The sequence below is a fragment of the Punctularia strigosozonata genome (genome assembly GCF_000264995.1).
Source record: "Punctularia strigosozonata HHB-11173 SS5 unplaced genomic scaffold PUNSTscaffold_13, whole genome shotgun sequence".
Taxonomy (NCBI): Eukaryota; Fungi; Basidiomycota; class Agaricomycetes; order Corticiales; family Punctulariaceae; genus Punctularia; species Punctularia strigosozonata.
In genome coordinates this window covers 115,368-139,470 of record NW_006767445.1, presented here as the reverse complement: position 1 = coordinate 139,470, position 24,103 = coordinate 115,368, and the positions used below count along the sequence as shown (strand labels likewise).

Sequence of the window (24,103 nt, the reverse complement as noted above, 5' to 3'; positions counted from 1 at the left end):
CGGACGTACGCCGAACGGCGCCCTGATCGCAGTCATGCTAGGGATTCGCAGAGGTCGACGTGGTGAATCTACTCGTCTGTCATAGTGATTGATCGTTCAACATTGATAGAGCCCATGGATGCCATAGACCTTGACAGGCATGGAATTTGTGAGGGAGCAGAAAGAGGAATCCTATATATACACACGAAGATCGCCCAAATAGCATGGGCAGTGAACCCAGTTCGCATCTTCTCTTGCTCTATCAACTTCGGCGGGGCACCCAGCGTCAGCTTCTCGGAGTGACTTGCGACATCCTATGCTCCAGGCTATCTCGCAGAATACGGTAGCATGATACTGCTATCTCCGACTGTACACGCCTGGACTGGTCAGCTCAGCGCGTTCAATTGACTTCATCATCAACACGGGAATCTATGATGAGCGCATCCAATGGGACCTGCCACATAGGGTAGCTGGCTCGAAAATACCTCGACGCAGGGTTCCGCGCTCGTCGAGGGTTTCATCGGCGCGTGGGTCGACTGCAGCTTCCGTCTGCAACGTCTATCCGAGGCGACTGCAGCGAATGTGCTAGAACCTTGCTCCCCGCGCACCCCGGAGTTGACACCTGCTTGCAATAGGCAAGTGCTGCTCTGACAGATGCACAGGCAGCATGGAGCACCTGTGAGTGACATATGATGCAAACTGTGCGACTCTGCTCCGGAAGCATGTTGATATTGCTACTTCCCAAGAAACAGTCAATTGTAAAACCGAACTCGATCTCAAAGTCCGCCGCAACCCTATCTCCATTAACCAAGCTACGAAAGCAAGAGGAGTACGTGCTCGGAATCGGACATTTCCGGGCGCGGTTCTCCCTCAGGCTTTGACAGATAGTAACTGCGGATGCGCGTGGGGCTTCCCCGATCGTGATGCAGCGAGAACGACGTCCTTCCGAGGCGTCGTCTCAGAGAGATGCAGCACGTTGCTTCTCGGGAGATCGGCATCGAGGGAGCCCTACGCGCGACGCCGTTCGCCAGTCAAACGGCACGGGAGATGATCATCCGCATTAGAACCATTGACCGCACTCGCGAAACGCGGGAGTCATCGAGTTGGCACCTCAGCGATGACTCGAAACGATTTCTCTACATTGGTGCCATGCGTTTTGTCAAAGTCTACGCTATTGTGTACATAGTCATCGTTCCGGGCGATCAGCGCAGTCTCAAGAACTGGACGATAGTCACTCGGACTAGAAGTTGCCTCGGTACACAAACCACGAACCGTGCACGTTCGTACCCCAAAGACGGGGCAGCGTCTTATTCTCTGAATCGATGTCGTACTCGGCATTCCGGACGAACATCACAGTCAAATCATCCGCACTAGAAGTCGCGTAAGGACGTGTACACACCGCATTCACGGAGCACCAGCGATGTTCGCGTTAGCACATACCCAAACACACGCCAACATCCAATTCTCCGAATTGACGACACGCATATCCGCGCAAGTCTACACACAACAATCGTATAGTCATCATCGTCCCGAACCATCTATCGCAGTCAGCCTAGAAGTCGTAGCGTACACAAAACCCACACAATAGAGCCCTGGCAAAACGCCGAGTCGGAAAACAAAAAACCGAACGAGCGCGAAATCTACGCCTCCTCCTGCACCTTCTCGATCTCCGCCTCGCCCACGGGCGTCGCCGCGCCCGCCTCGGCGTCCTGCGGTTGCGGCGGCACCCTCGTTTCCGTCGCCGCCTTCTTCGCGATCGACCGACTGATGAACAGCGCCGAAAGCAGCGCCGCGATCGCTGCAACACGGCAAGCAAAGAAGGAGATTAACCAGTCAGCGCGCGCGTCATTTCAGCCCGGAATGCGAACCCAGGGCAAAAAAAGAAAAAAAACGTAGGAAGTATCCACGAAACGACATGTGAAGACGAGAGAGAGGTAGAAGTGAAACTTACAGAACGGCAACCCGATGATGAGCGTCGGCTGGAGCGCGCGCGCGTACGCGAGCACCGCGCCGGGCTTGAACTCGTCCGACAGACTCCGCACGCTGTCGACGTTGCTCTTCACGGCGTGCACGATCGACGCCGGCGCGCCCGGGAGCGTCTTCGGTATCTCGGCGCCCAACTAATATCGCAAGAACCACGCATGCCGTCAGTCCGTTTGTTCTATTGCGATATGCCAAAAAAAAACGATACGAAGGGGGGGAGAAAGAAAAGAAAAAAAGGGGGGAGGGGTGAAACGCACGCGGTTCAGCAGCACGGCGCCGGCGATGGCGATGGCGAGCGAGCGGCCGATGAAACCGAGGAAGAGGATGAGGGACATGCCCATCCGGGAGTGGATCGGGTTGTCCTGGTAGATGACTGTCCGCGCGTCCCATCAGCATTCCTCGTGTTCTATTTTTTCGACGTTGAAATAAGCGAGGGGTGGACGAACTTTGGGGGACGAGCAGGTTCTGCTGCAGCCCGGCGCCGACGCCGAGCGCGACGAGCACCTGGAGCCTTGTAGCATCCGTATTTTAGCCCGAATTCAAAAGGCATACACAAAGAGAAGCGAACACGTACCCGTACACCCTCGCCATACTCGACTTTTCGTCCAACGTGAACATGAGCCCGCTGCCGCAACGCAAGAAAAAGGTCATCGGTTACCCCCAAGTCTGTTCACGCTCCAACGGGGAGGGAAAAAAAAAAAAAACACAACTCACTATCCGATGGCGCATAGCACGGGCGGGAAGACGAGCCAAGACGTGACGTGGCCCGTCCTGGAGATGAACGCGCCGCCGATCGCGGCCGCGACCGTGCCGCAGATCATGAACGGGAGCAACTCGACCGCGGAACGGATCGCGCTGACGCCTGTCCCATAGCTCGTCAGAATAAATTCCTGCATCGGGGTTGGACGAGGAGAAAGCGGAGAGCGGTTTACCTTTGATGGCTTGGAGGTAGTACGGGAGGTAGACGGAGGTGATCATCATCGCTCCCTATAACAACGTGCATCAGAGGGACACGGCGGAGGGAGAGGAGGGGGGGGGGAGGATACGCGTACCCAGATGAAGAACCCGTGTCCGCACGCGCCGTTCATGCTCTTGTTCCGGAGGAGGAAGAGCGGGAGGATCGCGTCGGGGCCGCGATAGCGGCACCACGCCATCAGCGCGACGAAGAACACGACCGACACCGGGAAGAGCTGCATATATGCGGCGTTTAGATACGAGAGGAGAGGGGAGGGGAGGGGAGGGGAGGGGAGGACGTACGGTGCAGACGACGGCGCTTTTCCAGGCGAAGACGTTCCCGCCGGTGGTGAGCGGGACGAGGAAGCAGACCGTCGCGCCCATCGCGAGTATGCAGCCTGGAAGAAAAACAGGAAGCATTTTGTGAGCTGATCAAGATATACTAGAGGGAGAGATGGCAAGGATCCGCGGGACGCACCGAAGAGGTCGATCTTGCTGAGCACCTGGTACCACCGCAGCCCGCCGGGCGGGGAATGCGTCGCGGGCGCGTAGGGGATGACAAGGAGGAGGACGAGCGAGGCGAGGCCGCCGATGGGCAGGTTGATGTACTAAATAATAAGCATACACACGTTAGAAGAGGAGAAGGTGCATAAGGGCCGTAGGGAGCTTACGAAACACCAGCGCCAGGTCGCGCTCGAGTCGGCGAAGGCGCCGCCGACGAGCGGGCCGACGACGGACGAGAGCGCGAAGACCATCGCGACCAGACCGGTCGCCCACCCTCTCTGCTTCAACGTCGTGATCTATATACGTCCCAACACGAGACGGTCAGCGACTCAAAATACGCGCGATCATGTGTGTGCGGCGGGTCCGTACGTTGGCGATGGTGGCGAAGGTGGACACGGAGAGCCCGCCGCCGCCGATGCCTTGCAAGGTCCGGCTGAAGAGGAGGACGTTCATGGAGGGCGCGGCGCCGGAGATGGCGGAGCCGGCTTCGAAGACGAAGATGGAGGAGAGGAGGACGAGTTTGGTGGGGAAGAGGGCGGTGAGTTTGCCGAACATGAGCGTCGTCGAGGCTTGGCCTCTGCAACACCCGATATCGTTAGCATACATTCCACGCGACGGAGAAGCGGAAGCGGATGGCGTACACAAAGTAGGCGGTCGTGATCCATGCGATGTCGCCGAGCGCGTTGAACTGCGAGACGATGTGCGGGGAGGATGTCGCTGCGGATATATGCGGTCAGGCTCTGTGCACCGAAAAAAAAGGATGTCTGTTGGGAAAGCTCGACTGTATGCACTCACTGAGAATCAACTGGTCGAGCATGACGAGGAAAAGACAGCCATATAGGGAAACCAGGGCGATCGCGAGCTTGGATCCAGAGAGCACCGTCGATCGCACAGGTATCGGTGCGACGTCCTTCTCTTGCGCTTGCGAGACGGAGTGCTGCTTCGAGGCCATGCTTGGTCGCTCCTGGCTCTTTACTTTTCGTCGAAGCGGAAGGTGCAAAAGAAGGGCAGCGAGCACGAGTAACTACAGGCCGTAGCGTTCGAGCTCAAGAGGCAGGGCTCAGTGTATTGGACGAGCGCCGGCGGGCTGATGGTCCCATCCGCGGGGAAGGGGGGGGTTATGGACCTGGCGACGCGCAAGAATTCGACGCAGGAGATGGAGCGACAGGCCTGCATTCTGCCGCCCGCCCCCGTCTGAGCGCGCGAATGACCTCGCCGCAGTGTGGCGGTCCGTGACAGAAAGGGAAGACTACCGAACGCGGGCAGATGGGAAAAAATGCGACATCTGAGAGGGGGGGTCCTGCAAAAGTCTTTGCTTCCGGATTGGATGGTGCGCGCGATCGATTGATCCCGTGCGCGCGTGGCCGGGACGGACCCCGAGCACACGTTCACCCAAGGTGGGATCTCCGAATCTCCGCGATCCTGAGATGCCGGAGATTGGTCCCGCAGATCGATCTGGACCCCCCGTTACATATTAGCGTTCGACCCATAATTGACCGCGACACAGCATCGCCGCCCCCTGTCGCCCGGCGGCTCCAAGTTCCAGATTCCACCAAAAGAGTGAATATGTAGGAGGAGGCCAGGTTTCAAGCGGGTCGCAAAGTCGGTCATAAGCTATTCAATCCCCGAATCCACACACGCTTTGATCAACTCACACCATGCAGCCCGATGGCATAAGCCATTTGCAAACTTCGTTCTGATATGAGGGTCAAGCTCCTTTCTGATGGGGCTCTCACAAACAATGAGCCCCCCTCTCTTCCCCTCTCAGCACGCGCCTCGCGCCTTCCTTCGCTGATAGCGAGCAGATAAAATGGGAAAAAAATAGATAATGCGTCAAGAGTGTGTGCCGCGACGTTGGTTCGGCGCACGCGCACGCTGGCGGAGCTGCGACGAGATCTCGCGTAACACTAAACGGCAACGTTTGCATCTATCTTCTTCTCCTTCTTCTTGCACCGCCCTTGAGTTTGCACAGAGCACTGAGATTGAGCCGCAGCCGATTACGAAGAGAGAGAGAGAGATATGGAGGGAGACACCGCGGTCGTTCGTCGCGATGGTGATATTGTAAACACTACGTAAAACATACACCCAAATCTTCCCATGACACACCACCGAATGAATAAGAGTTTATTCTGAGCCTCTAAGCGACAGATCCGGAATCTATGCGGGCTTTCTCCTCCTTTTCCAGCGCCTCCCGCGCTTCCTGGGCGGCATCGTGTCCCATCACCCTCGTCTGCATCTCAGGCGCTATATATACCGATAAGCCCGGTCAGCAGCCGATTATGGTGAAGAGGTGACCACGGGAGGTGGGAGGGGGGGACGAAAAGACACGGCGGGCGACAAAAGAGGGAAAAGAAGATGATACGCGGGAATGAGAAATGGAAAGAGAGAGAGGAGGAGAGAGAGAGAGAGATAGAGAGAAAGGGAGAGAGAAGGGGAGAGAGGTAAAGAGAGAACACGGGGAGGGCGGAAAACGCACTCCGATAGTATAACCCACGTTTCTGCGGCACGGTGATCTGCTCCAGCGACTCGGTCTTGATAAACTCCGCGCGGTCCTTCCGGAGCGCCTCGTACAGTTTGAGCCGGGACGCGACGTCGGAGGCGCGGGTGCCTGGCGGGAGCAGGGCGGCGAGCACGACCGCGTCTTCGAGCGCCATCGCCGCGCCCTGGCCTAGAGCTAACCGCACCAAAAGACACCCAGCGTGAGATTCCGAGAGAGAGAGAGAGAGAAAGAGGGGGTGGGGGAACGTACTGGGGAGCATGGCGTGCGCCGAGTCGCCGAGGAGGCAGAGCCGGCCGTTGATCCACGTTGGAAGGTTGGGAAGCGAACGTAGCTGCCACAGCCCGACGTCGCCGTCGTGGGCGAGCGCGAGCAGCTTGCGGAACTTGGGGTGGAAGTCGGCGTAAAGGTCGAGCATCTCCGCGGTCGTCGCCGGGACGTACAGATCTAACAAACAGAAAAGATGGGGGTGATGTCAGCGTTGCAGCCCAGACGTTTCAGCCACCAACAGAGATTAGGGGTGGTTAGATGCAGATACGCGCGAGATGGTGACGCGCGTAGATAGATCTCTTTGATGGTGGGGGGGAGGGCAGAAGGAAAGGTGGGAAAAGCCCCATCGACGATCGAACGAACAAAAAAGTACCGTACCGACCGCGTTCTGGTCCCTCCGGTCGATATGGATCCCGAGCGCGTTCACGAGTTTACCCCCGCGGCAGGGATACACGAAGATGCACTTGAAGTCGCCCGGGGCGGAGGTGACGACGCGCGGGCCGGAGGGCCCGTCTTTCAGCACCCAGGATAACTCGGGGTTTTCGTCCAACTTGAGCTCGGAGGCGGAGGTGATCCAGCGGTAGGCGGCGACGGACGAGGGCGGGGCGGTCACCGTTTGGCCGAGGACGGTCGTGCGCAGGTTCGACTGGACGAAATGTTCAGATGAGCGATGGATGGGGGAACGAGAGAGCGAGGGGAGGGAGGGTGGTTTCACGTACGTGGATGCCGTCGGCGGCGATGACGAGGTCGGCGGTGAGCGTCTCGCCGGAGGCGAGCGTGATCGAGCCCGTGGACGGGTCGCAGGTGAGCACGCGCGAGTTGAGGTGGAGCTGCGCGGCCGGGCCGTCGCCTTCGGCACCGAACGCGAGCCGGGCGAGCTCGTCGTGCATGTCGGCGCGGTGGCACAGGTTCCATTTCTGAAAATGTCGCCCGTAACAGGACGAAGGAACAAGGGTACGCGAGAAGGTGAGGCGTTGTCAGCGTTTTTGGATGCTGATGCTATGTTTCGGGAAGGACGGATGGGGCTAGGAGGAGATCGGTGATGGAGGGGAAGGCTTACCGCGCCGTATTTTTCGGCGATGTTGCCTAGCGTGACCGTGTAGCCCGCACCGCCGTCAAAGTTGAAGGAAGATAGCTGAAACGGCGAACAGATCGCGGTCAGTGGGGGGGACCGGACACCAAGAACATGTAAACGCTCTCTCACTCCACAGTACTCCACTCCCTGGACGCGCTCGACGCTCGATCCGAGCGCGTTCAAGATCTTGACCGCGTTTGGCGGCGTGCCGATGGCTGCTCCGATTTCGTTGAACACCTTCGTAGCCTCGAACACCTGTTCGAAACCGCAGCAGTTAATTCAGCAATCTATTCGTAAGCAATGAGCGGGGGTGATAGATCCGTCTTTACCTCGATCTTGTGTCCCTGCCGACGTAGCGCCACCGCAGCGGCCAGCCCACCGAGGCCGCCTCCGACGACGATGATATGCAGCGGCGTAGCGCTCGGCGATTCAGACCCAGACATGCTGTATACTGCTAGGGCAATGGTGGCGTAACGGTGCTATGCAAGGTCCGAGTCTGGATGAACGGGTACTCCGAGAAACGTGTCGAGTGTCGAAGCGTGTAGCAGCAGCAGCAGCAGCAGTAGCAGGGGAGCTATATCATCCGTAGATGCGACACAGCAGCCAGAACAAAAATACCGGGGCCGTGTCCCCATCTATGATCTGTGGGCGGGCGGGCGGTATCATCACCGCCCGATTCCAGAATGTCATCATTGCATGGACGGGAGTCCCAGGTGTCCCGAACTGGGAGGGAGGGTGAGAAAGCGTACCGGGAGCACCGCCACGGACCGTGTGCCCGGGTGTTCCCGCAGCCAAGAGCCTGCCCTCCTTCCCTGATCGTCGTCCGCGATTGGCCCACGCCTCCCCCCTCTCCCGCCCGCCGCGACTCAGAAAAAAAAAGAGAGAACATGATGGATCTCTCCCTTTCTGCGCCTCGTTCCGTTCCCACATGCATCAGCGCCGCTGGCCGACGCACCCGGCCTCCTGCTCGATTCACTTGGCCGTCCAAATCCGGGCGCGTTACCATGCATTACTTCAACGTCCCTGATCATCTTCTATATTCGCCCTTCTGATGCTTCCATTGTTATACGCCCTGCAGCACCTGATCGTCATGGGAGGGGCAACTCTAATCACGCTTTCCATCAGCTTCCTGCGCCGGGTTTTGACTCACTTGAGGCTCTGCTGGTGGTAATGAATGGAACGTGTCGCGTTCACGGTCACTTGCTGCTCAGCCCTATGTGCGCGGCTCGTTTCACTCCACGCGCGTGGCTGTTCGTTCGGAGAAGAGAGGAGGAGGAACGCGTGCGTGCCTTGATCGAATCTGGGGCCGCGCGAGCCAGATATGTGTCGGACCCGCGACGAACGCGGCTCGCTCCGCCCCAAGTGCCGGAGGGGGCCAATTGTCCACGGACAGAAATAGTCTCCCATCTACAGATGTGCCCGCGCGCGGAACTCTGCACCGATATTGCTCCCCCGCCCCCCTTCACAAGGCGGGCAGATTGATCTTTGACTTCTGAGACTTATCGGCGCCTGTTATCACAGCCTCCCCTTTGCCTTCCCTTCCTGACCGGACCTACTGGGCTTGGGATACATGCAAAGCTGAGAAGAAGTTAGGGAAGAGAGAAGAGACGTATATAATCTGCGAACCTCAATCCACCTCGGTACTCCATTCCCTGTGCACCACTCCCCCTTCTGCCAACCCACATAACAAAGAAGCAATGGCCTCCTCTTCCTCACAAACGAGTGCCGCTTCGCAGAAACCCATCGCCATCGTACGTCACCCTCACATGGCATGTACCCGCATCGTCTCTCAATCCGATCTCCCCTTCTAGGTCGGCATCGCTACCGAGCTCCCTAGTGGCTCGGCCGCTGAAGATAACCTAAGCCACGATGAATTCTTTCGTTTCCTGATGCAACGCTGCGATGCCTACGAGAAGATACCTCAAAGCCGATTCAACGTAGACGCGTAAGTAATCACGTTCACCGATCCTTGGACGCTTTTTCGTCTCACATCACTGACACCTGTACCAGATGGAAGGGCCGTGGTCTCGGAAAGATCATCACGGACACGGGCACGTTCTTGAAGGACGTCGACCTGTTCGATCACCTCGAGTTCGGAATCACCGGCAAGGACGCCAAGAGCATGACCGTCGGCACCCGCAAGCTCATCCAGCTCGCGTTCCTCGCGCTCCTCGATTCGGGCATCGACTACCGAGGGCGAAACGTGGGCTGCTTCGCCGCCAGCCTTCCATACGACATCACCGCGCTGGGAGACGCAGTAAGCCCGCTTTCATATAATCCCGCTCCAGGTGTCTTGTCCTCGCATTTCGTTTTCGCTGAAATCGCTATCTTCCGTTTAGGATGAGCTAGAACTCCGGGGCTCGTTTGCCGGCGCACCGTGCATGGCCGCGAACAAGATCTCCTACCATTTAGATCTCCTCGGTAAAGTTTCATTCCAAGACAAATAGCCGCAAAAATCAAATCTGTCTCTGACGCTCGCTTTTTGCACAGGCCCCTCGCTTCCTACAGACACCGCATGCAGCTCGAGCATGACCGCGTTCCACCTCGGAGTGCAGTCCCTCCGAGCGGGCGAGTGCGAAGCCGCCGTGGTGGGCGGCTGCCAGATCAACGTCCGGTACGTACGGTCTCTGTGGCGCGCGCTCTCTCACGGTACTGACGGAAACTGAACTACCCGTTTAGGTTCGTCGAGTGGTTCCAGTATAGTCAAGGATCCATTCTCTCCCCTGACGGGCGGTGCAAGCCGTTTGATGCGTCCGCTAATGGGTAAGAGCCCCCGCCCGCCCATCATCGTTTACAGAGCCGCAACGCTAACTAACTCACTCTCGCAGGTTCTCGCGCGGTGAAGGCGGTGCGGTCGTGGTTATCAAGCTTCTCGAGGACGCGATCCGAGACGGCGACAAGATCCACGCCACGGTGGGTCCCTCTTTCTTTCTCCCTGTCATCCATCTAAAATGCTGACGTCGTGGGCCACCAGATCTTGGGGACCGGGATCAGCGCGAACGGCTCGGCCGCACCCGCGTACGCGCCGGTCGCGGAAGGCCAGCGCGATGCGATGCGGCGCGCGTACCAGAGCACGACCCGATCGCCTTCTGAGGTGAGCTACGTCGAGATGCACGCGACGGGCACCGCGGCCGGCGATCCGATCGAGGCAAACTGGGTCGGGGACGCCTTCAAGCGGGACGACGACCTCCTCGTTGGCAGCGTCAAAGCCAACATCGGGTAAGTCGTTCCCCACTGTCCCATCCTCGCCGACGAGCTTGGTCTTATTGATACGCGTATTTGCAGCCATCTCGAGATCACCGCCTTCCTCGCATCGCTCTCGAAAGTGTGCTCGATCTTCAAGCACAAGGTCATCCCGCCGAGCATCAACCTCGTCAACCCGAACCCGTCCATCCACTGGGACGAGTACCGCCTCCGCGTGCCGACGGACGTCGCGCACCTCCCGAGCCCGATGAACGGCAAACCTCCCCTGATCTCGATCTGCAGTTCGGGCATCGGCGGCGCGAACGGCCACGCCGTGCTCGAAGCGCCTCCGACCCCGCCGCCCACCTACCGCGTGCCCGCTAAGGCTCGCACCCCGACGCTGCTCCTCACCGGAGGCCTGACGCCACGATCTGCGGCGCAGATCGCGACGGATGTGGCCAAGCTCGCGGAACAGAGCTCGGACGTCCAGGCTCTCGCGGCTCTGTGCGCTCGCCGGTCCCGCCAGATGCTGTGGAGGTCGTTCTCCGTCCGTCTTCCCGACGGCTCCGTCAAGGTTCCCTTCGCGGCTCCAACGTTCGTACAGCGTGCGAGGTCGCCCATTGTATACGTCATGACCGGCCAAGGCCCACAACACCTGAATAGTACGTCAGATCCCTCATATCCGGAGCAAAACAGTAAACTGAGAGGTTGCATCACAGTGGGGAAGCAGCTTTTCAATGAGTACCCCGTTTTCCGTGGAAGCGTCCTCGCCATGGACCAGACCTACAAGAAGGTCACCGGCCTGTCCCTGATCGACGACATTGGCCTCTTCGGCGACGCCGCCGGACGCGACCCGCTCCCCGACACCTGGCCAATCGAGCTCACTCTCCCCGCCCTCGCCGTCTGCCAGGTCGCGCTCGTCGACCTGCTCGAGAGCGTCGGCGTCCGGCCGGACATCGTCATCGGCCACAGCGCGGGCGAGACGACGATGCTCTACGCCGCCAAGGCGTGCTCGCGCGAGATGGCGGTCGAGCTCTCGATCGCCCGCGGCGTCGCGATGGCCGTCGCCGCGAGCTGCGACGGCACCATGGCCGCGGTGTCGTGCGGCCCGGACCAGGCGAACGAGATCATCGCGCGCGTCTTGGCCGGCGCAGACCCGCGGGGCAAGCTCGAGATCGCGTGCTACAATGCACCGGAGGCGGTCACGCTCGCGGGGATCGTGAAGTACGTCGACCAGGCGGTGGAGGTCGCGCAGGGCATGGACATCTTCGCACGCAGGATAAGGACGCACATCCCGGTGCACTCGTCGCTCATGGAGGTCTGCAAGGAGCAGTACGTCAAGCAGGTGGAGGACGTGTTCTCCCGCTATGGTGGCGCGTGCTCGCCTCAAACGCAGGTGCAGATCTGCTCCTCCATGACGGGCGCGTTCTGGGACGGGGGCGCCATCACGGCGGACTACTACTGGCAGAACACCCGCCAGCCCGTGCTGTTCGACCGGGGCATCGCCGCCATCCTCGACAAGTACCCCACCGCGAAGTTCGTCGAGATCAGCCCACACCCCGCACTGTCGTCGTACGTCATCAGCGCGGGCGTCGACCCGAGCTTCATCGTCTGCCCCATGCGCCGGTCGAAGATCATCAAGGAGTACGACGAGGCGTCTTCGTTCTTGAGCTGCGTCGGCCAGCTTTCCGTGCTCGGTATCAACTCTATCGACATGGAGGCCTTGACCGGCCGCTCGTTTGCGTCCATTGACCTGTCCTTGCCTGCCTACCCATTCGCGCCCAAACGCATTCCGCTGTATCCGGAAGACTCGAAGATGGTGGCCAGGTCGAGGAAAGCGCGCCACGCCCCTTTGACCGGAAAGCGACTCCGCGTGAGCGCGGAGACCCACCCGGATCTCGCCCAGCATATCATTCGCGAGGAGCCCATCATGCCCGCCGCCGGTTTCCTCGAAATGGTACAGTTCTCTCAAGGTACATCGTTCCGCATTATGCTGACAAAGTTCACGCAGGCATTTGAGGCTGGTGCCCGCGAGTTGCGCGACGTGCGCTTCCACTCCATGCTGCCGATCCTGTCCTCGAAGCTGCTGTACATCGACATGGATATTGATGGTCACCTTTGGGAAGTCCGCTCCCGGCTATCGGATAACGACGAGTCGTCTTATAGTCAGGTCTGTGTCTTGCTCCACGGCCACATCCAGTAAGCTGACGACATTTTCAGACGAGGCGTCTTCATGCGGGAGGCTACATGTCCACGACGCCATGCGGCGAAGCACCGGCCGTGGACGTGGCCGCTATCATCAACCGCTGCTCCGAGTTCAAGATGGAAGGCGAGTTTACATTTCACGCTCAGGACTACTCGCCAGCTGACCCTGCCATAGGATTCTATGAGCAATTGGCCACGTTCGCCCAGTACGGTCCCCTTTACCGGAGAATTGTGGCATGCTACAAAGGTCAAGACGAAGGGCTGTCTCTGGTCCGGGGCTTCGGGGACGACCTTGCAGAGTGAGAACTATCGTCCCCCAATATAATGTACGAGGCGCTGATCCATGCCTCAGGTGGAGCGATTACGTTGTCAACCCCGCGATTCTCGACGCCTGTAAGTCTTGACCTCCTTGGAATGACGCCGTCCAAACTGACCAACTTTCAGGCCTCCATCTCATGGTCCATCCCGCGTTCATCGGGAACTGGGATCCCAACGCCTACTATCTGCCCTCGGCCGTCGCCAGTGTGATGCTGCACGAATCAGACTCCGGCTTTTCGATCCCAGACCAAGTCTACGCTCACACTAAGATCCGTGCATGGGCACCAGGTGAGACGTTTTGCTGTCTATCTTGCCAGCCAGGAATTCTGACACGTTATGTCAGATCATATCACGATCGACTACAGTATTCTCACTGTAGAAGGCCGGCCTCTCATCACCTTATCCGGGTTCGAGGTGGCGAGGCACGAGATGGTCATCACCGGTGCGCCGTTGGTTCGCTACGACTGCACATTCGAAGAAACGGGCCACGTCGTCGACAAGGCCAAGGTATGTTACGGCTCAGACCAGAGCGAACGACATAAGCTCAACAGTGACTGCAGCTTCACTCGGGACCGAGCACCCTGGACAAGACCCAGCTATTCGAGTTCCGTCTCGGACACGAGATGGAATTGCAGACCGCTCTGAAAGCTGTCGACTTCGCTGAAGTGAAGACCTTGTTCTTCTACGCCATCGAAGGGCCGAATGGTGCAGCTGCGCGCGGCTTCGTGCGCTCACTCGCCAGGGAGCTGTTCAAGGTCACCACGCGCTTGGTCGTTCTCGACCCTATTTGGTCATTGGAAGAGGTGCCGTCCATCATCGAAGACATATTCCCCATCGACCACCCGGAGCTGAAGGTTACCGACGACGGGAAAGTGCTCATCCCGCAACTCGAATCATTGCCTTCCCCCACTGGACGCTCGTCACAACCCGTGACCTCGTGGGTACGCAGACAGGAGGGTATGCAACCCGTGTCCCTCCCTCGCGCGCAGGAGAACCAGGTGCTCGTCCAAATCACCAGCTGTTGCAGCGCGACCGCGGAGCTTCTGAGCTTCTGCGGAGAGGTCGTCGAGACCGGTTCGTCGCACCTTCCAGCTGGCACCGTCGTGCTAGGACTCTCCAAGACCCCAGTTGCCAGCCACGTGCTGGCACACGAAGACAACGTGTTCGCGGTGAAAGACCGCATCTCGTCCGGACCTGCTGAGACGGCGGTGGGGTTGATACACGCAATTACAGTGGTGGGCCTTGCCTTCGGATCGCGGGCTCTGGAGAACGCGTCACGTCTGGCTCGCTCTCGCGTGTTTGTGACCCATTGCGATACTCCCTTGGGTCAAACGGTTGCTTGGGCCTTGCGGTGCCTCGGAGCGAAAACCGAAACCGCATGCAGCGTGCTGCGTTTATCGGACATGGAGACCATCGCCACTTGCAACTACATCATATCGGGGTCAACCGCGCCCGCGGACCTCCAGGTCCTCCGTAACGCTGCCGCTCCCTCAGCAACGGTATTCTTATGGAACGAGATTCCACAATATCTCCTCCGCGAACCATGGGCCTTCGCTGATTCGTTGGCAGAACTCCTTCCCCGGCTGCCTGCTGCTCCCCCTGAGCTTATGCTTCAGGGACAACCTCCAGCATCCTATGTCCAGGATGCCGTCGTTCTTCCTCGGGAGACACTCTTTGACCCTAGGAAAGTCTACCTGCTTTTGGGTGGGATTGGCTCTTTGGGAATACATTGCGCCCTGTGGATGTACGAGGTCAGTACCTGCTCACACATCTTCGCTTGTCGCGATCTGATGCCTCTCTTAGAATGGTGCTCGCGAGATTGTGATCACGTCGCGTTCGGGCCGGAAGTCTTTGGAACGGCAGAAAGATATCAACGCTATGCGCGTGCTTAGCTACCTCGAAGGTCTCCAGGATCTGCATTTGCGCTTAGAGTCGTCAGACTCGACTTCAAGCGACCAGACGAAAGCGTTACTCGACTCCATTTCCGCGCCGATTGGCGGCATCATACTCATGTCCATGGTCTTGAAGGACATGCCGTTCGGGGATCACACGCAAGAGACTTACGAGGCTGCCGTGATTCCCAAGGTCAAGACACTGGAAGTATTGCAAGCACTCTACCCCCTTGAACAGTTGGACTTCTTGGTCGCGACATCATCTGCGACTGGCCTTTTCGGGAATGCAGGACAGACAAACTATGGGAGGTAAGGCAAACCTACTTGCTTGATTGTTCGGACCCCGCTCATCATGAACGTATAGTGCGAATACCCTCGTGGACGAAATACTCCGGCCCTATCGCAACGCATTCTCGATCACCGCGCCGGCGCTCCTCGATACCTCTATCATGAGCAACGCGGATGGTTTCGACCCAGATGCTCGCCTACAACACTGGGTATCCTGGGCGATGTCCAGTCGACGTACGTCCTTTGTCATTCGAATCCACATCGCGGTGGCTGGGCTGACGATCAATCACATCCACAGGCATCTGCGAATGCATCGGAGACGGGATTCGCCTCCTGGCCGATCGAGAGCTCTGGCTCTACGTTCCGGACATCGATTGGTACCACATGCAGCGCGACTTCGGCACCTCACACTTCTACGACCACATGGTCAAGGTACCGGAAACCGCGAACCCGGTTGCGCTGGAGGATCCCTCGGTTTCCCTTAGAGAGCTCGTGCTCCAGTTCCTGGAAGTCGATCCTCAGGACTTCACGCCCGAGGTGCCGTTCACGGCGTACGGCCTGGATTCGCTGTCCGCAGGAAGGATGGCCTTCGCGTTGAAGCCGTATCTCCATGTCACCCAGGTCCAGTTGCTCGCGGACATCAGTTTCAACGATCTTTTATCCCATCTAGAGAAGTCCAAATAGAGTGTACCGTTAACTTATTCGTGTTGTACTGTAACCTTTGTATCGTTGGGCTTTTGGATTCAGGACAGTATTTGTGATCGCGCGGTAGCTGGAATCGTTAGATGTACTCTGTGGAGAAATAGAGCTTGCCGTCTTTTGATGACAGATGCAGCAAGGCAATCCTCGCCGACACGCTGAGCGCGACATTTGACACCTAGCTTACATTTGCTTCTTCAAAGGAGTGTACATCTTTGCTTTACTGCCTACTTCTACCACTTCTTCCTCCTCACCTTCTTGTTCGCCTCCGTCGGCTGGGTCGGCGTCTGCTGCTGCGCGCGTACCCTGACCGTCCTATGCGCCTGCTCCTCATCCATAAACCCTACTACTAGATCATCGAACCGTTCCGCCTCCTCGATCGTGGGCATATCGTCCGCCTCCCAACCCTTCCACGCGACATCCTCCTCCTCCTCCGTCGCTGTCTGCGCCCGCCTCCTCGCCACCGAGGGCGCCACGAAGTCCTCCTCGTCAACCTCGTCGAACTCCAACGGCACGGGTCCCTCCGACCCTTGTACCGGCACCATCCGCGGCGACCGCACCCGGCCCATCTCGCGCCTCAACCGCCCAAGTCCCTCGCTCATCCCATCGCTCAGACCTGCGGCCATCGACCGGATCGGGACGCCATATCCCTTCGGCAGCGACGATCCGCCGCCTCCAAGGCCGTTGGGATACATGGGCAGCACCGGCGGCGAGCTCCTGCTATCGTAATCCAGCCCGGCCGACATCGCGGACGCTAGCGGCTCGTCGAACCCGGAGGATGACGACGACGGTCCGCCATGGAAGTCCTGCGCGAACGCCGTCTGGTCGAATCCTCCTCCTCCTCCTCCGCTCCCTCCGACAATCTGGACATCGCGCCGCACACTGACCTTGGTCACTGGCACATCGAGCTGGTACCTGCGAACGAGTGCGTGGTAGTCCTCGCCGAGCGCGAAGAACGAGAACTGGTGCGAGAGATATATCGCCCGCGGCAGCACCCGGGGCGCACGCGAGAACGTCGACAGCTCCGCCTGCGCCAGCCACCTTCACCATACCAAGAAAAAACAGACATCAGCGTGTAAACGCGCTATATCAGAGGGAAAACACAACGTACTCGGATCGCGGCGTCCTCGCACGGCGCCGCGCCGGTACCCCCTCCTTCCCGTCCGCCCACTTCTTCCGTATCTCGCCCCAATCGACGCCCCGCCTGAGATTCCACGTCGCGCACACGCTCTCCTTCGCGTACAGCTCCGTCCTGACCGGCTTCTCCGCCGCCGCCGCGTCCACCGCAGACGGGCTCGCGCGGCTGCCCCAGCTGCGCGGCGACCCGGCCGGGACGGACGCGCTCACGCTGCCGGGAACGGGCAGCGCGGCGGGGAGCGACGTGAGCGATAACCGGTGATGATAGTGATCCGCCGCGCGCTTCTCGACGACGACGCGGCGCAGGCTGAGCACGCCGTCGGCCGGGTCGAACAGCAGCACGTCCTGGTAGTTCCGCGGGCGGCGCAGCGCGGGGTGCGACGGCAAGAGCGGGAGGAGCCCGGGCGACGCGGCGGAGGCCGTCGACGTCGTTCGCGGGCGCGACGCGCTCGGCACGGCGAGCGCGGGGGGGAGCAGGTGCCCCGGAAGCGCGGTGTGCGCGCGGTCGACGAAGGAGAAGGCGAGCGGCGGCGGCGGCGGACGGTCCTGCGCGCCGGGCTTGGGCGCGCGCAGGCGCACGAGGGGCGACAGCTCCGTCGACAGGGGTTGCTACCACGAAAAACGTCGATCAATATAAACCAAGGCGACGCGCGTCCATTCGGCCACGTACCAACTCGACGCAGTTACGGACCCGGCCCTCCAGGTGACTCCGATCGTCCGCGGGTCCGCCGTACGGGTTCGTCGCGAACACGTGCACGGTGCGCGCCCTCGTCCCGATCGCGATCCAGCGCTCGTCCCGCGCGCTGACGACGTCCTCGACGACGCCGCTCGTCCGCCCGCGCTTCAGCTCGTACACCGCCGCCGGTTCGAAGTCTTCCGCGTCCCGACTCGCAACCTTGATCGCGCCGACCCTGAACACGCGCACGACCGTACCGTCCCTGCGCGAGACCGCGAGCGTCGTCCCGTCCGGCGCGAACTGGAGTTCAGACACGGGCTGATCGCGCCACGCGACGAAGCGGGAGAACGGGTCGAGTCTCGACCGACCGCGTTTGTCGTTCGTCAACGTCAACGAGGCGAGGTCCACGATAGACACGTAGGCCGTCGACGACGACGACGGCGCGCTCGTTTCCGGGCCCGTCGACGTCCGCCGGCTGATCCCCACGATCGGCTCCGCGGATATCGCGCTAGGCGCGCTCTTCGACACGCCCGCGGCGCCCTTCTCCTTCTCCTTCTTCTCCCGGTCGCGGCCCCTGTCCCTGTCCCTGTCCCTGTCCCTGTCCTCTGCAGGTGCCGCGCGCTGCTGGATCGCGCTGATCGCCATCCCGCCGAGCGCCTTCATCCCACCAAAAACCGACCCTCCAACGCGTAACGCCGTATTTCCGATATCAGCCTGCGTGATCCCGAAAGCAGAGACGGAGGAGGAAGGGTGCTGAAGCGGCGGAGAAGGCCTCGGTCCTTCTGGCGCCGTCGGCGGGGAAGAGGCATAAGCGAGAAGGCGATGGGAGAGCGAGAAGACAGGCTGGGGTATATTGGCGCGAAAGGGAGTGGCGTCGTCCGCGGTAGTGGGGGCCGGGTCGGCGGGCGGGGTGCGGGAGAACGCGTTGGAGACGGAGACGGAGATGGAGATGGAGCGTGAGACGCGCGGGGCGAGCGGGTGCGCGAAGGGGGGTGCGAGATGTGAGGATGGGATGGCCTGTAAAGTCGTGAAGGTGCGAGAGCAGAGGACGTGCAGCGTCGGGGGCGAGATCGTACTCTAAACATGATCGATGTGAGCGGGATGTAGCGTGGAGTCAGGGGAGACGATGCGTACGACGACAACGAATTCCGCGCTGGCTTCGACCCGCGCGACGCCTTGGCCGTGAAACGGGATACGCGTCACTTCGCCGTGACGGCGAAGGGAGTAGATCACGAGCGCGTCGTCGCTGTAGTCTCTGCCGTTGCATGATCTGAAGGCGGTTTTTCAGAGGCTGTTTATGATCAAGAGGAAAACCCCGTACAGCATCCCAAGTAAAGGTCGCGCGTCGGCGTATTGATCTTCAGTCGATCTTGTATCGCGTTTCGAGGTCGCTGCAGGTCTCAATGCCGAGGGCGGGGGCAATATGGTCGCATAAATGGGGTGTTCGATATCAACACCAGCGGAAGAGGAGGTTGGAGACTTGAGGTTGAGCATCTCGGAGACGGCGCCAAGGTCGGTGCAGTCCCAAATCTGTATCCCGGTGTCGTATCCGAGGAGCAGCAACGATCTGAAGGGGATATAGAAGGACCGTCAGCAATCTGGCACGCATGAGCACGAGATGAATACGCACCGGCGCCGACGGCCTACAATGGACTCGTCCCAGCGGGCCCACAGCACGGGGTCCGCCTCCTCGGCCGGCGCGCCCGTCCCGGGGTACCGCACGCCGCCTCGGGACTCGCGCTGCTCCTCGCCCCCGTCCTCGTCCATCACGAACACGTCTTCTTCGACGCTCAACCCGCGCAGGTCCGCCGCGGGATCGGTGCTCGCCGCGCTCGACCCGCGTCGCTTGCCGGCCGGCGAAGACGACAGAGCGGGGCTGCGCGAGGACGAGGCGGTGCTCCGCGACGGGTTGAGCGCGGCGGAGGGCGGGAGGAAGGAGCCGAAGGAGACCGGGCGCGAGACGCGGGGCGGGCTCGGGATCGCGGCGCGGATCGTGCGCGAGAGCGAGTCGAGCGGGGTCTGCACGCTATAAACGAAGGATCGTCGTCAGCGTGCGGCACGGCGAGGAGGGGGGCAGAACATAAGGGGGGCACGCCTAAATAGGCTTTCGGGGCGAGAAATGGAGGGGGGCCGCCCCAAACGCGGAGTGACACGAGGTGGAGGACGGTACTCACGGAGCGAGCACGGGCGAACGTGTGTGCCCCAGCTGGAGCGCGCTAGAATCTTCCTGGAGCTGTTCGTCGTCGGCGTCGACCACGGCCCCGCCCTCCCAAGGCGCGCCGCCGCCCATCCGCTCCGCAACCGGCGACGGCTCGAACTGGAGCGCGCCGAGCGCGCGCTCAAACTCTCCCTCTTCCTGCACAGTAGCCTCCCCAGCTCCCTCCGGCTGTGCTGCCTCCGCAAAGTCACTGTGAGGGTTGTGATGGTGGCGGTAGATCGGCGCGTCCGAGTCGGGCGCGCTGGAGGGCAGACTCGACTGCTTGCTGGCGGGCGAGTCGAGATCGACGAGGAGCTGTTCCTTCAGTGCAGCATCGTTCCGTACATATCTCTTCTTGGATTTGGCCATATACCGAATGTCGAAACCTGGGTCTGTTGATTATGCTCGTCGCCCGCGATGTGAGATAGGGGCGGCGGCGGGCGTGATAAGGTCGTACAAGGAGCCAAGAAGAAAGCAATGCAGGTTGGGGAGCGCAATAGATATATGATTGTATGGTGGTCGTGCGTAACAGATGCGTGAATGGGGTGGTGGTCGCCGCTGGGGAGGGCAACGGCAGGACAAGAGACCATGACTCGCGCGGACTAGCGGGGCGATCAAGCGAGCCCCATCCCGATTTGGTAAGTAGCCCCTGTCTGGCCGCTTCGCCCTGACGATGCGACGATGCCCGCTTTGTTCCTATCGGCCCCGTCTCTTCTCTTTCAACGTTCTCGTAAGAGGCTAGCTTTACTTTGCTCGCAGTGTTGTGCTGTTATATAGCGCAAGGAGACATACGCTTGGAAAAAAGATGAACTTCCCGTGAGCCCAGCTATAAGTAGCCTAGGTCTGACCGACCGACTGAGACGAAACATATGGTTGCGACTCATCCGACCACCTGCATCCACACAGCTCCTGCGTTCGGGTGCATCTATGAGCAGAACATTATGATGGTCAAAAGCCTATAATCGACAGCATTGCGACAAGACGTAAACGACCAAACAACATGCGGAACGACTATATACAAAAAGAGATGCTACAGAAACGTACGTTATTATATACAGTCCCAATAAAACAAACACACTTCTATGCACAACTTTTGTACGGGGGCGATGGTTTTGCAAGATGATGATTACGTTCGGTTGAAAGATGAGGTGTCGTTTGACCGATTTTGGGCGAGTATTCTCTCGAGCCAGAGGGGCGGTCACTTCGTGTCGGACACGTAGCCGGGGGCCGTATCCGCCGACCCGTCCCACACGCGGTCCTTCGAGTGGCACCTCTGCGAGCCGCGCTCGGAGTCGTCGATCTCCGGATCCGGGGCGTGCAGCAGTTCGTCGTCGTCGAAGCGCACCATCACGCCTGCGTACGGTCACATCATCACGTCGGTCACAGAAGGGGGGGAGGGGAGAAGAGTTTGGCCGGCGGGGGAGGGGCTCACCGGCGGTCTCGGTCTCGTTCCGGTCGCGCGCGCGGCGGGCGCGGGCTGGGCTCGAGAGCGTCATGCTCGACGCCATCGTGTCGGACGGCTGCGTGATGTGAAAATCGTCTGACCATTTGTGGAGCGTGCTGCCGAACGATTTGGCGGACGGGTGGCGGTCGCGCGTCGCGCGCAGACTGAGGATGCTGTCGAGGAGACGACAAGTGTGAGTACGTGGAGAGAGCGGAAACGGCGAGAGGAAGAGATGGTGAGCGGATGAGCGGGCTTACAGTCGGCAGGATAGGACCATGGAGATTTGGATGCTCATGGGCGCGTTGATGGATTCTATCAACTTGTTTGCTTGGCTGGTGGACGAATACGCTTCGTCAGTGCCCCGCACCTGGAGTGGAGGGGTGAATCGTCACGTACACGAAGAAAATCACGTTGATACTGCAGTATACGTTCGGTAAGGATCATAAAACCAGTCGACGCCGTGCTGAGGTACTCACAGATTGAGGGCGGAGATCGCGACGTAATAGAACACGCCGTCGCGGATGAAAGTCGTGATAAGAGACGATCTGGTCTGCTTGATATTGATATAAAAGAACGCGCGATAAAGGGTGAGAGCCGTGACGATAAAGTCGAACGCCCTGATCATATACGCCGTCAGCCGTGCATCATCTCGATCAAGGTATGGAGAAGACGAGATGAAGACGGACATGGGCGCGGCGTAGAACGCGATGATGAACTTAGGGCCGGCTATCGACGCCTTGCCCGTGACTGCCAACAGGACCCACGCGTAGTGAGTATTCGTTTCCAAGAGTCCAGGCCTGCGAACGCCGTGCTCGTACCTAAACATGGACCCGGCCACGAAGGTAATCTGACGTCTACAGGAGATGCCGAGATGGCGTGAGCGCACGAATTTCTCCTCGCGGATCGAAACCCAAAGCTCACAATCGAAAGCGAGGACCGGTACTGCTATCATGGTCCCGAGGAAGCCGGCGAGGAGAACTCCGAGAATCGCGGCGACGCGCAAGTCGTGGTCGTATAGCGCGAAGACTCTGTGCGACACGATGGCATGAGCGACGGTAGAGAGCGAGACGCGTCGGGAGGGGAGCGATCTCACCGAAGAGCGAGTACTGTTGACCATCGTCAGCAAAAACGAGATAAGGGAGCAACGGTGATCTACTCGCCCAGTTCTACGCAAAAGTCGCTGAGGACGGCCATGCCCGGTAATATGGGTAGGTCCCGCGCGCAATCTCTGCGAGGTATGGGTGGCGGAAGTTAGATGAACGCGTTCTACCCCTTCGACCGCGCAGGTGGCACACGTACGCTTCAGACCAGTTCCCGAAGAACCCTTGCAGGAGGAGTGCCGATTGATGTGAGCTGGATGGCATGCGGATATCTCCGGGAACGATAACTCACAAATGTCTGTCACTGTTCGGCAGATGCCACCGGTCAGCCCACGACGAGTCATCCAGCTGTGCAGTGTGGACTCACCGATCAACACGACGAACGTATAGTACCGGACCATCATGTACAGGAATTTGATCGGCGTCCATCGCGATTTCCAAATATATTGGTACTGTATGCGCACACAGAGAGAAATCGGAGATCAGCTCTGGTGCATAGTTGGATGAGATCAAGCATCGATATCACGGCGCACCTCCTGCGGTAAACACGCCAACCAGTCCCAAACCAAGATGCTAGTAGTGCCTAACGCCGGCGCCGTCTTCAGTACATACCGCACAACGCTGGCAAACCGAGGAGATGTCTCACATGCTACATAGGTCTGCAATAGCAACGTCGATAAGTTAAACGTCGACGAGCGTCGCATGTGCCAGCACTAACCTGCGCAACCGAAACGATATGCTCAAGGCTCGCAGCCTCCGACGCACTCATGACGAGGAAGAGAGATGGAGGTCTTTTTCCATTTCTCTTCCTCGTCATGAGTGCGTGGAGGGCTGGTTCAGGCTGAACCAGCCCTGAACTTATTGCCATCACGACGCTAGCTAAGCGACGTCGACCCTAGATCCTTAGATGCGGGTCCAATTGCTAAAAAGCTTCCGACATCCAATAATACTATGGACCCACCTGATGTGAAACGCGCGTTTCACTTCTGTACGCTCTCCCTTATTCCGCGTTCAATTCTCTTGAAAACTCGGCGATAGATAGATATACATATTTTGTAAAATATAGTGAAGCCGTTATTATTTCTATCCAGTGTTGACTCTGCCAGAGAGATGCCGGTGAGGGATGTTGACCCCCGCCAAAAGTTCCAGTCGGTCACGGAAGGTCACGTAAAGCCGGTCTGCCGGATGCAACTCTGACCGTCGGCCGAGCCACGGCAGCTGCCCGAGCTCCTTCGACAGCCACAACCCGGCGCACTGGCATCTGGGTCGGAGCTGTAAATCTGTTGTCACTTCGTGAGCTGCTCATTCAAAGGATTGGTGTGTGCAAAGGTTTGTAGACATTTTGCAGACAATCGGGCAGGATATTAACTACCCGTATATGTTCTTGAACCACCTCACGAGGTACTCACTCATCAGCTCACACGATCCTCTCACCCGAGACTGATCTCAACTTCTAAGGCGCGATCAACTCGTCCAAATCGGCCTTGTTTCTTTTTTCTATAATCGTCCTCTCATCCTACAGATTGAATATTCTACGACCATGTATCCTGTACTTTGAGCGAGTCATGGAATTTCTAACTAACCTCTGAATGTCCGGGAGCATGGTATATTCGCGAATGTTTCACATCACGAAAGTGTTTCACATCAGGTGGGTCCATAGTATTGTGCCTGCAACAACGTCCACGTCGTCAACACAACACTC

At 59.2% G+C, this 24,103-nt stretch overlaps 5 protein-coding genes across 5 annotated transcripts; 1 reads left to right on the top strand and 4 right to left on the bottom strand.

Annotated features, from left to right (window-relative positions):
- Nucleotides 1-1,429: 1,429 nt before the first annotated feature.
- On the bottom strand, nucleotides 1,430-4,385 carry PUNSTDRAFT_145831 (MFS general substrate transporter). Its single transcript, XM_007387111.1, has 14 exons — nucleotides 4,216-4,385; nucleotides 4,062-4,137; nucleotides 3,790-3,997; nucleotides 3,588-3,716; nucleotides 3,395-3,524; nucleotides 3,220-3,314; nucleotides 3,015-3,152; nucleotides 2,895-2,949; nucleotides 2,677-2,824; nucleotides 2,537-2,587; nucleotides 2,409-2,473; nucleotides 2,220-2,335; nucleotides 1,931-2,099; nucleotides 1,430-1,777 (listed from the first exon to the last, which is right to left on the bottom strand). Exons 1-14 carry the CDS (start codon nucleotides 4,370-4,372, stop codon nucleotides 1,620-1,622), a joined length of 1,695 nt encoding a protein of 564 aa, XP_007387173.1. The 5' UTR covers nucleotides 4,373-4,385; the 3' UTR covers nucleotides 1,430-1,619.
- A 1,059-nt stretch (nucleotides 4,386-5,444) lies between these two features.
- On the bottom strand, nucleotides 5,445-7,982 carry PUNSTDRAFT_54789 (FAD/NAD(P)-binding domain-containing protein). The gene is made up of 8 exons (XM_007387110.1): nucleotides 7,592-7,982; nucleotides 7,392-7,517; nucleotides 7,248-7,322; nucleotides 6,907-7,104; nucleotides 6,566-6,833; nucleotides 6,170-6,364; nucleotides 5,897-6,094; nucleotides 5,445-5,664 (listed from the first exon to the last, which is right to left on the bottom strand). Exons 1-8 carry the CDS (start codon nucleotides 7,703-7,705, stop codon nucleotides 5,558-5,560), a joined length of 1,281 nt encoding a protein of 426 aa, XP_007387172.1. The 5' UTR covers nucleotides 7,706-7,982; the 3' UTR covers nucleotides 5,445-5,557.
- Nucleotides 7,983-8,959: 977 nt separating this feature from the next.
- On the top strand, nucleotides 8,960-15,832 carry pks3 (polyketide synthase; the record flags this gene model as incomplete). Its single annotated transcript, XM_007387109.1, has 19 exons — nucleotides 8,960-9,013; nucleotides 9,074-9,207; nucleotides 9,273-9,519; nucleotides 9,602-9,683; nucleotides 9,753-9,876; nucleotides 9,942-10,025; nucleotides 10,091-10,175; nucleotides 10,237-10,481; nucleotides 10,548-11,107; nucleotides 11,165-12,402; nucleotides 12,457-12,615; nucleotides 12,666-12,949; nucleotides 13,003-13,043; nucleotides 13,095-13,256; nucleotides 13,312-13,475; nucleotides 13,529-14,719; nucleotides 14,772-15,169; nucleotides 15,225-15,382; nucleotides 15,447-15,832. 19 exons carry the CDS (start codon nucleotides 8,960-8,962, stop codon nucleotides 15,830-15,832), a joined length of 5,796 nt encoding a protein of 1,931 aa, XP_007387171.1.
- Nucleotides 15,833-16,018: 186 nt separating this feature from the next.
- Nucleotides 16,019-20,274, bottom strand: PUNSTDRAFT_127829 (uncharacterized protein). Its single transcript, XM_007387108.1, has 7 exons — nucleotides 19,835-20,274; nucleotides 19,291-19,686; nucleotides 18,982-19,227; nucleotides 18,795-18,930; nucleotides 17,655-18,737; nucleotides 16,959-17,593; nucleotides 16,019-16,888 (listed from the first exon to the last, which is right to left on the bottom strand). The coding sequence occupies exons 1-7, from the start codon at nucleotides 20,224-20,226 to the stop codon at nucleotides 16,081-16,083; spliced, it is 3,696 nt and encodes a 1,231-aa protein (XP_007387170.1). The 5' UTR covers nucleotides 20,227-20,274; the 3' UTR covers nucleotides 16,019-16,080.
- Nucleotides 20,275-20,963: 689 nt separating this feature from the next.
- On the bottom strand, nucleotides 20,964-23,170 carry PUNSTDRAFT_127828 (uncharacterized protein; the record flags this gene model as incomplete). The annotated part of the gene is made up of 15 exons (XM_007387107.1): nucleotides 20,964-21,210; nucleotides 21,290-21,474; nucleotides 21,559-21,633; nucleotides 21,698-21,718; nucleotides 21,778-21,918; nucleotides 21,988-22,048; nucleotides 22,120-22,155; nucleotides 22,223-22,329; nucleotides 22,395-22,407; nucleotides 22,462-22,529; nucleotides 22,601-22,625; nucleotides 22,694-22,705; nucleotides 22,769-22,853; nucleotides 22,935-23,060; nucleotides 23,120-23,170. 15 exons carry the CDS (start codon nucleotides 23,168-23,170, stop codon nucleotides 21,056-21,058), a joined length of 1,161 nt encoding a protein of 386 aa, XP_007387169.1. The 3' UTR covers nucleotides 20,964-21,055.
- Between the last annotated feature and the right edge of the window lie 933 nt (nucleotides 23,171-24,103).

Bases quoted from the DNA above. Each gene is read 5' to 3' on its own strand.
- PUNSTDRAFT_54789 (XM_007387110.1), bottom strand. From the start codon at position 7,705: ATGTCTGGGTCTGAATCGCCGAGCGCTACGCCGCTGCATATCATCGTC. The intron at 7,323-7,391 runs GTGAGAGAGCGT...TCGCCGTTTCAG, and splicing joins AGGGAGTGGAGTACTGTGGA to CTATCTTCCTTCAACTTTGA. The intron at 7,105-7,247 runs GTAAGCCTTCCC...CGACATTTTCAG, and splicing joins TCGCCGAAAAATACGGCGCG to AAATGGAACCTGTGCCACCG.
- PUNSTDRAFT_145831 (XM_007387111.1), bottom strand. From the start codon at position 4,372: ATGGCCTCGAAGCAGCACTCCGTCTCGCAAGCGCAAGAGAAGGACGTC. The intron at 3,717-3,789 runs GTACGGACCCGC...GGACGTATATAG, and splicing joins CCTTCGCCACCATCGCCAAC to ATCACGACGTTGAAGCAGAG. The intron at 3,315-3,394 runs GTGCGTCCCGCG...TTTTTCTTCCAG, and splicing joins CAGCAAGATCGACCTCTTCG to GCTGCATACTCGCGATGGGC.
- PUNSTDRAFT_127829 (XM_007387108.1), bottom strand. From the start codon at position 20,226: ATGGCCAAATCCAAGAAGAGATATGTACGGAACGATGCTGCACTGAAG. The intron at 19,228-19,290 runs GTGCGTATTCAT...TATCCCCTTCAG, and splicing joins ATTGTAGGCCGTCGGCGCCG to ATCGTTGCTGCTCCTCGGAT. The intron at 18,931-18,981 runs GTACGGGGTTTT...AACCGCCTTCAG, and splicing joins CGACCTTTACTTGGGATGCT to ATCATGCAACGGCAGAGACT.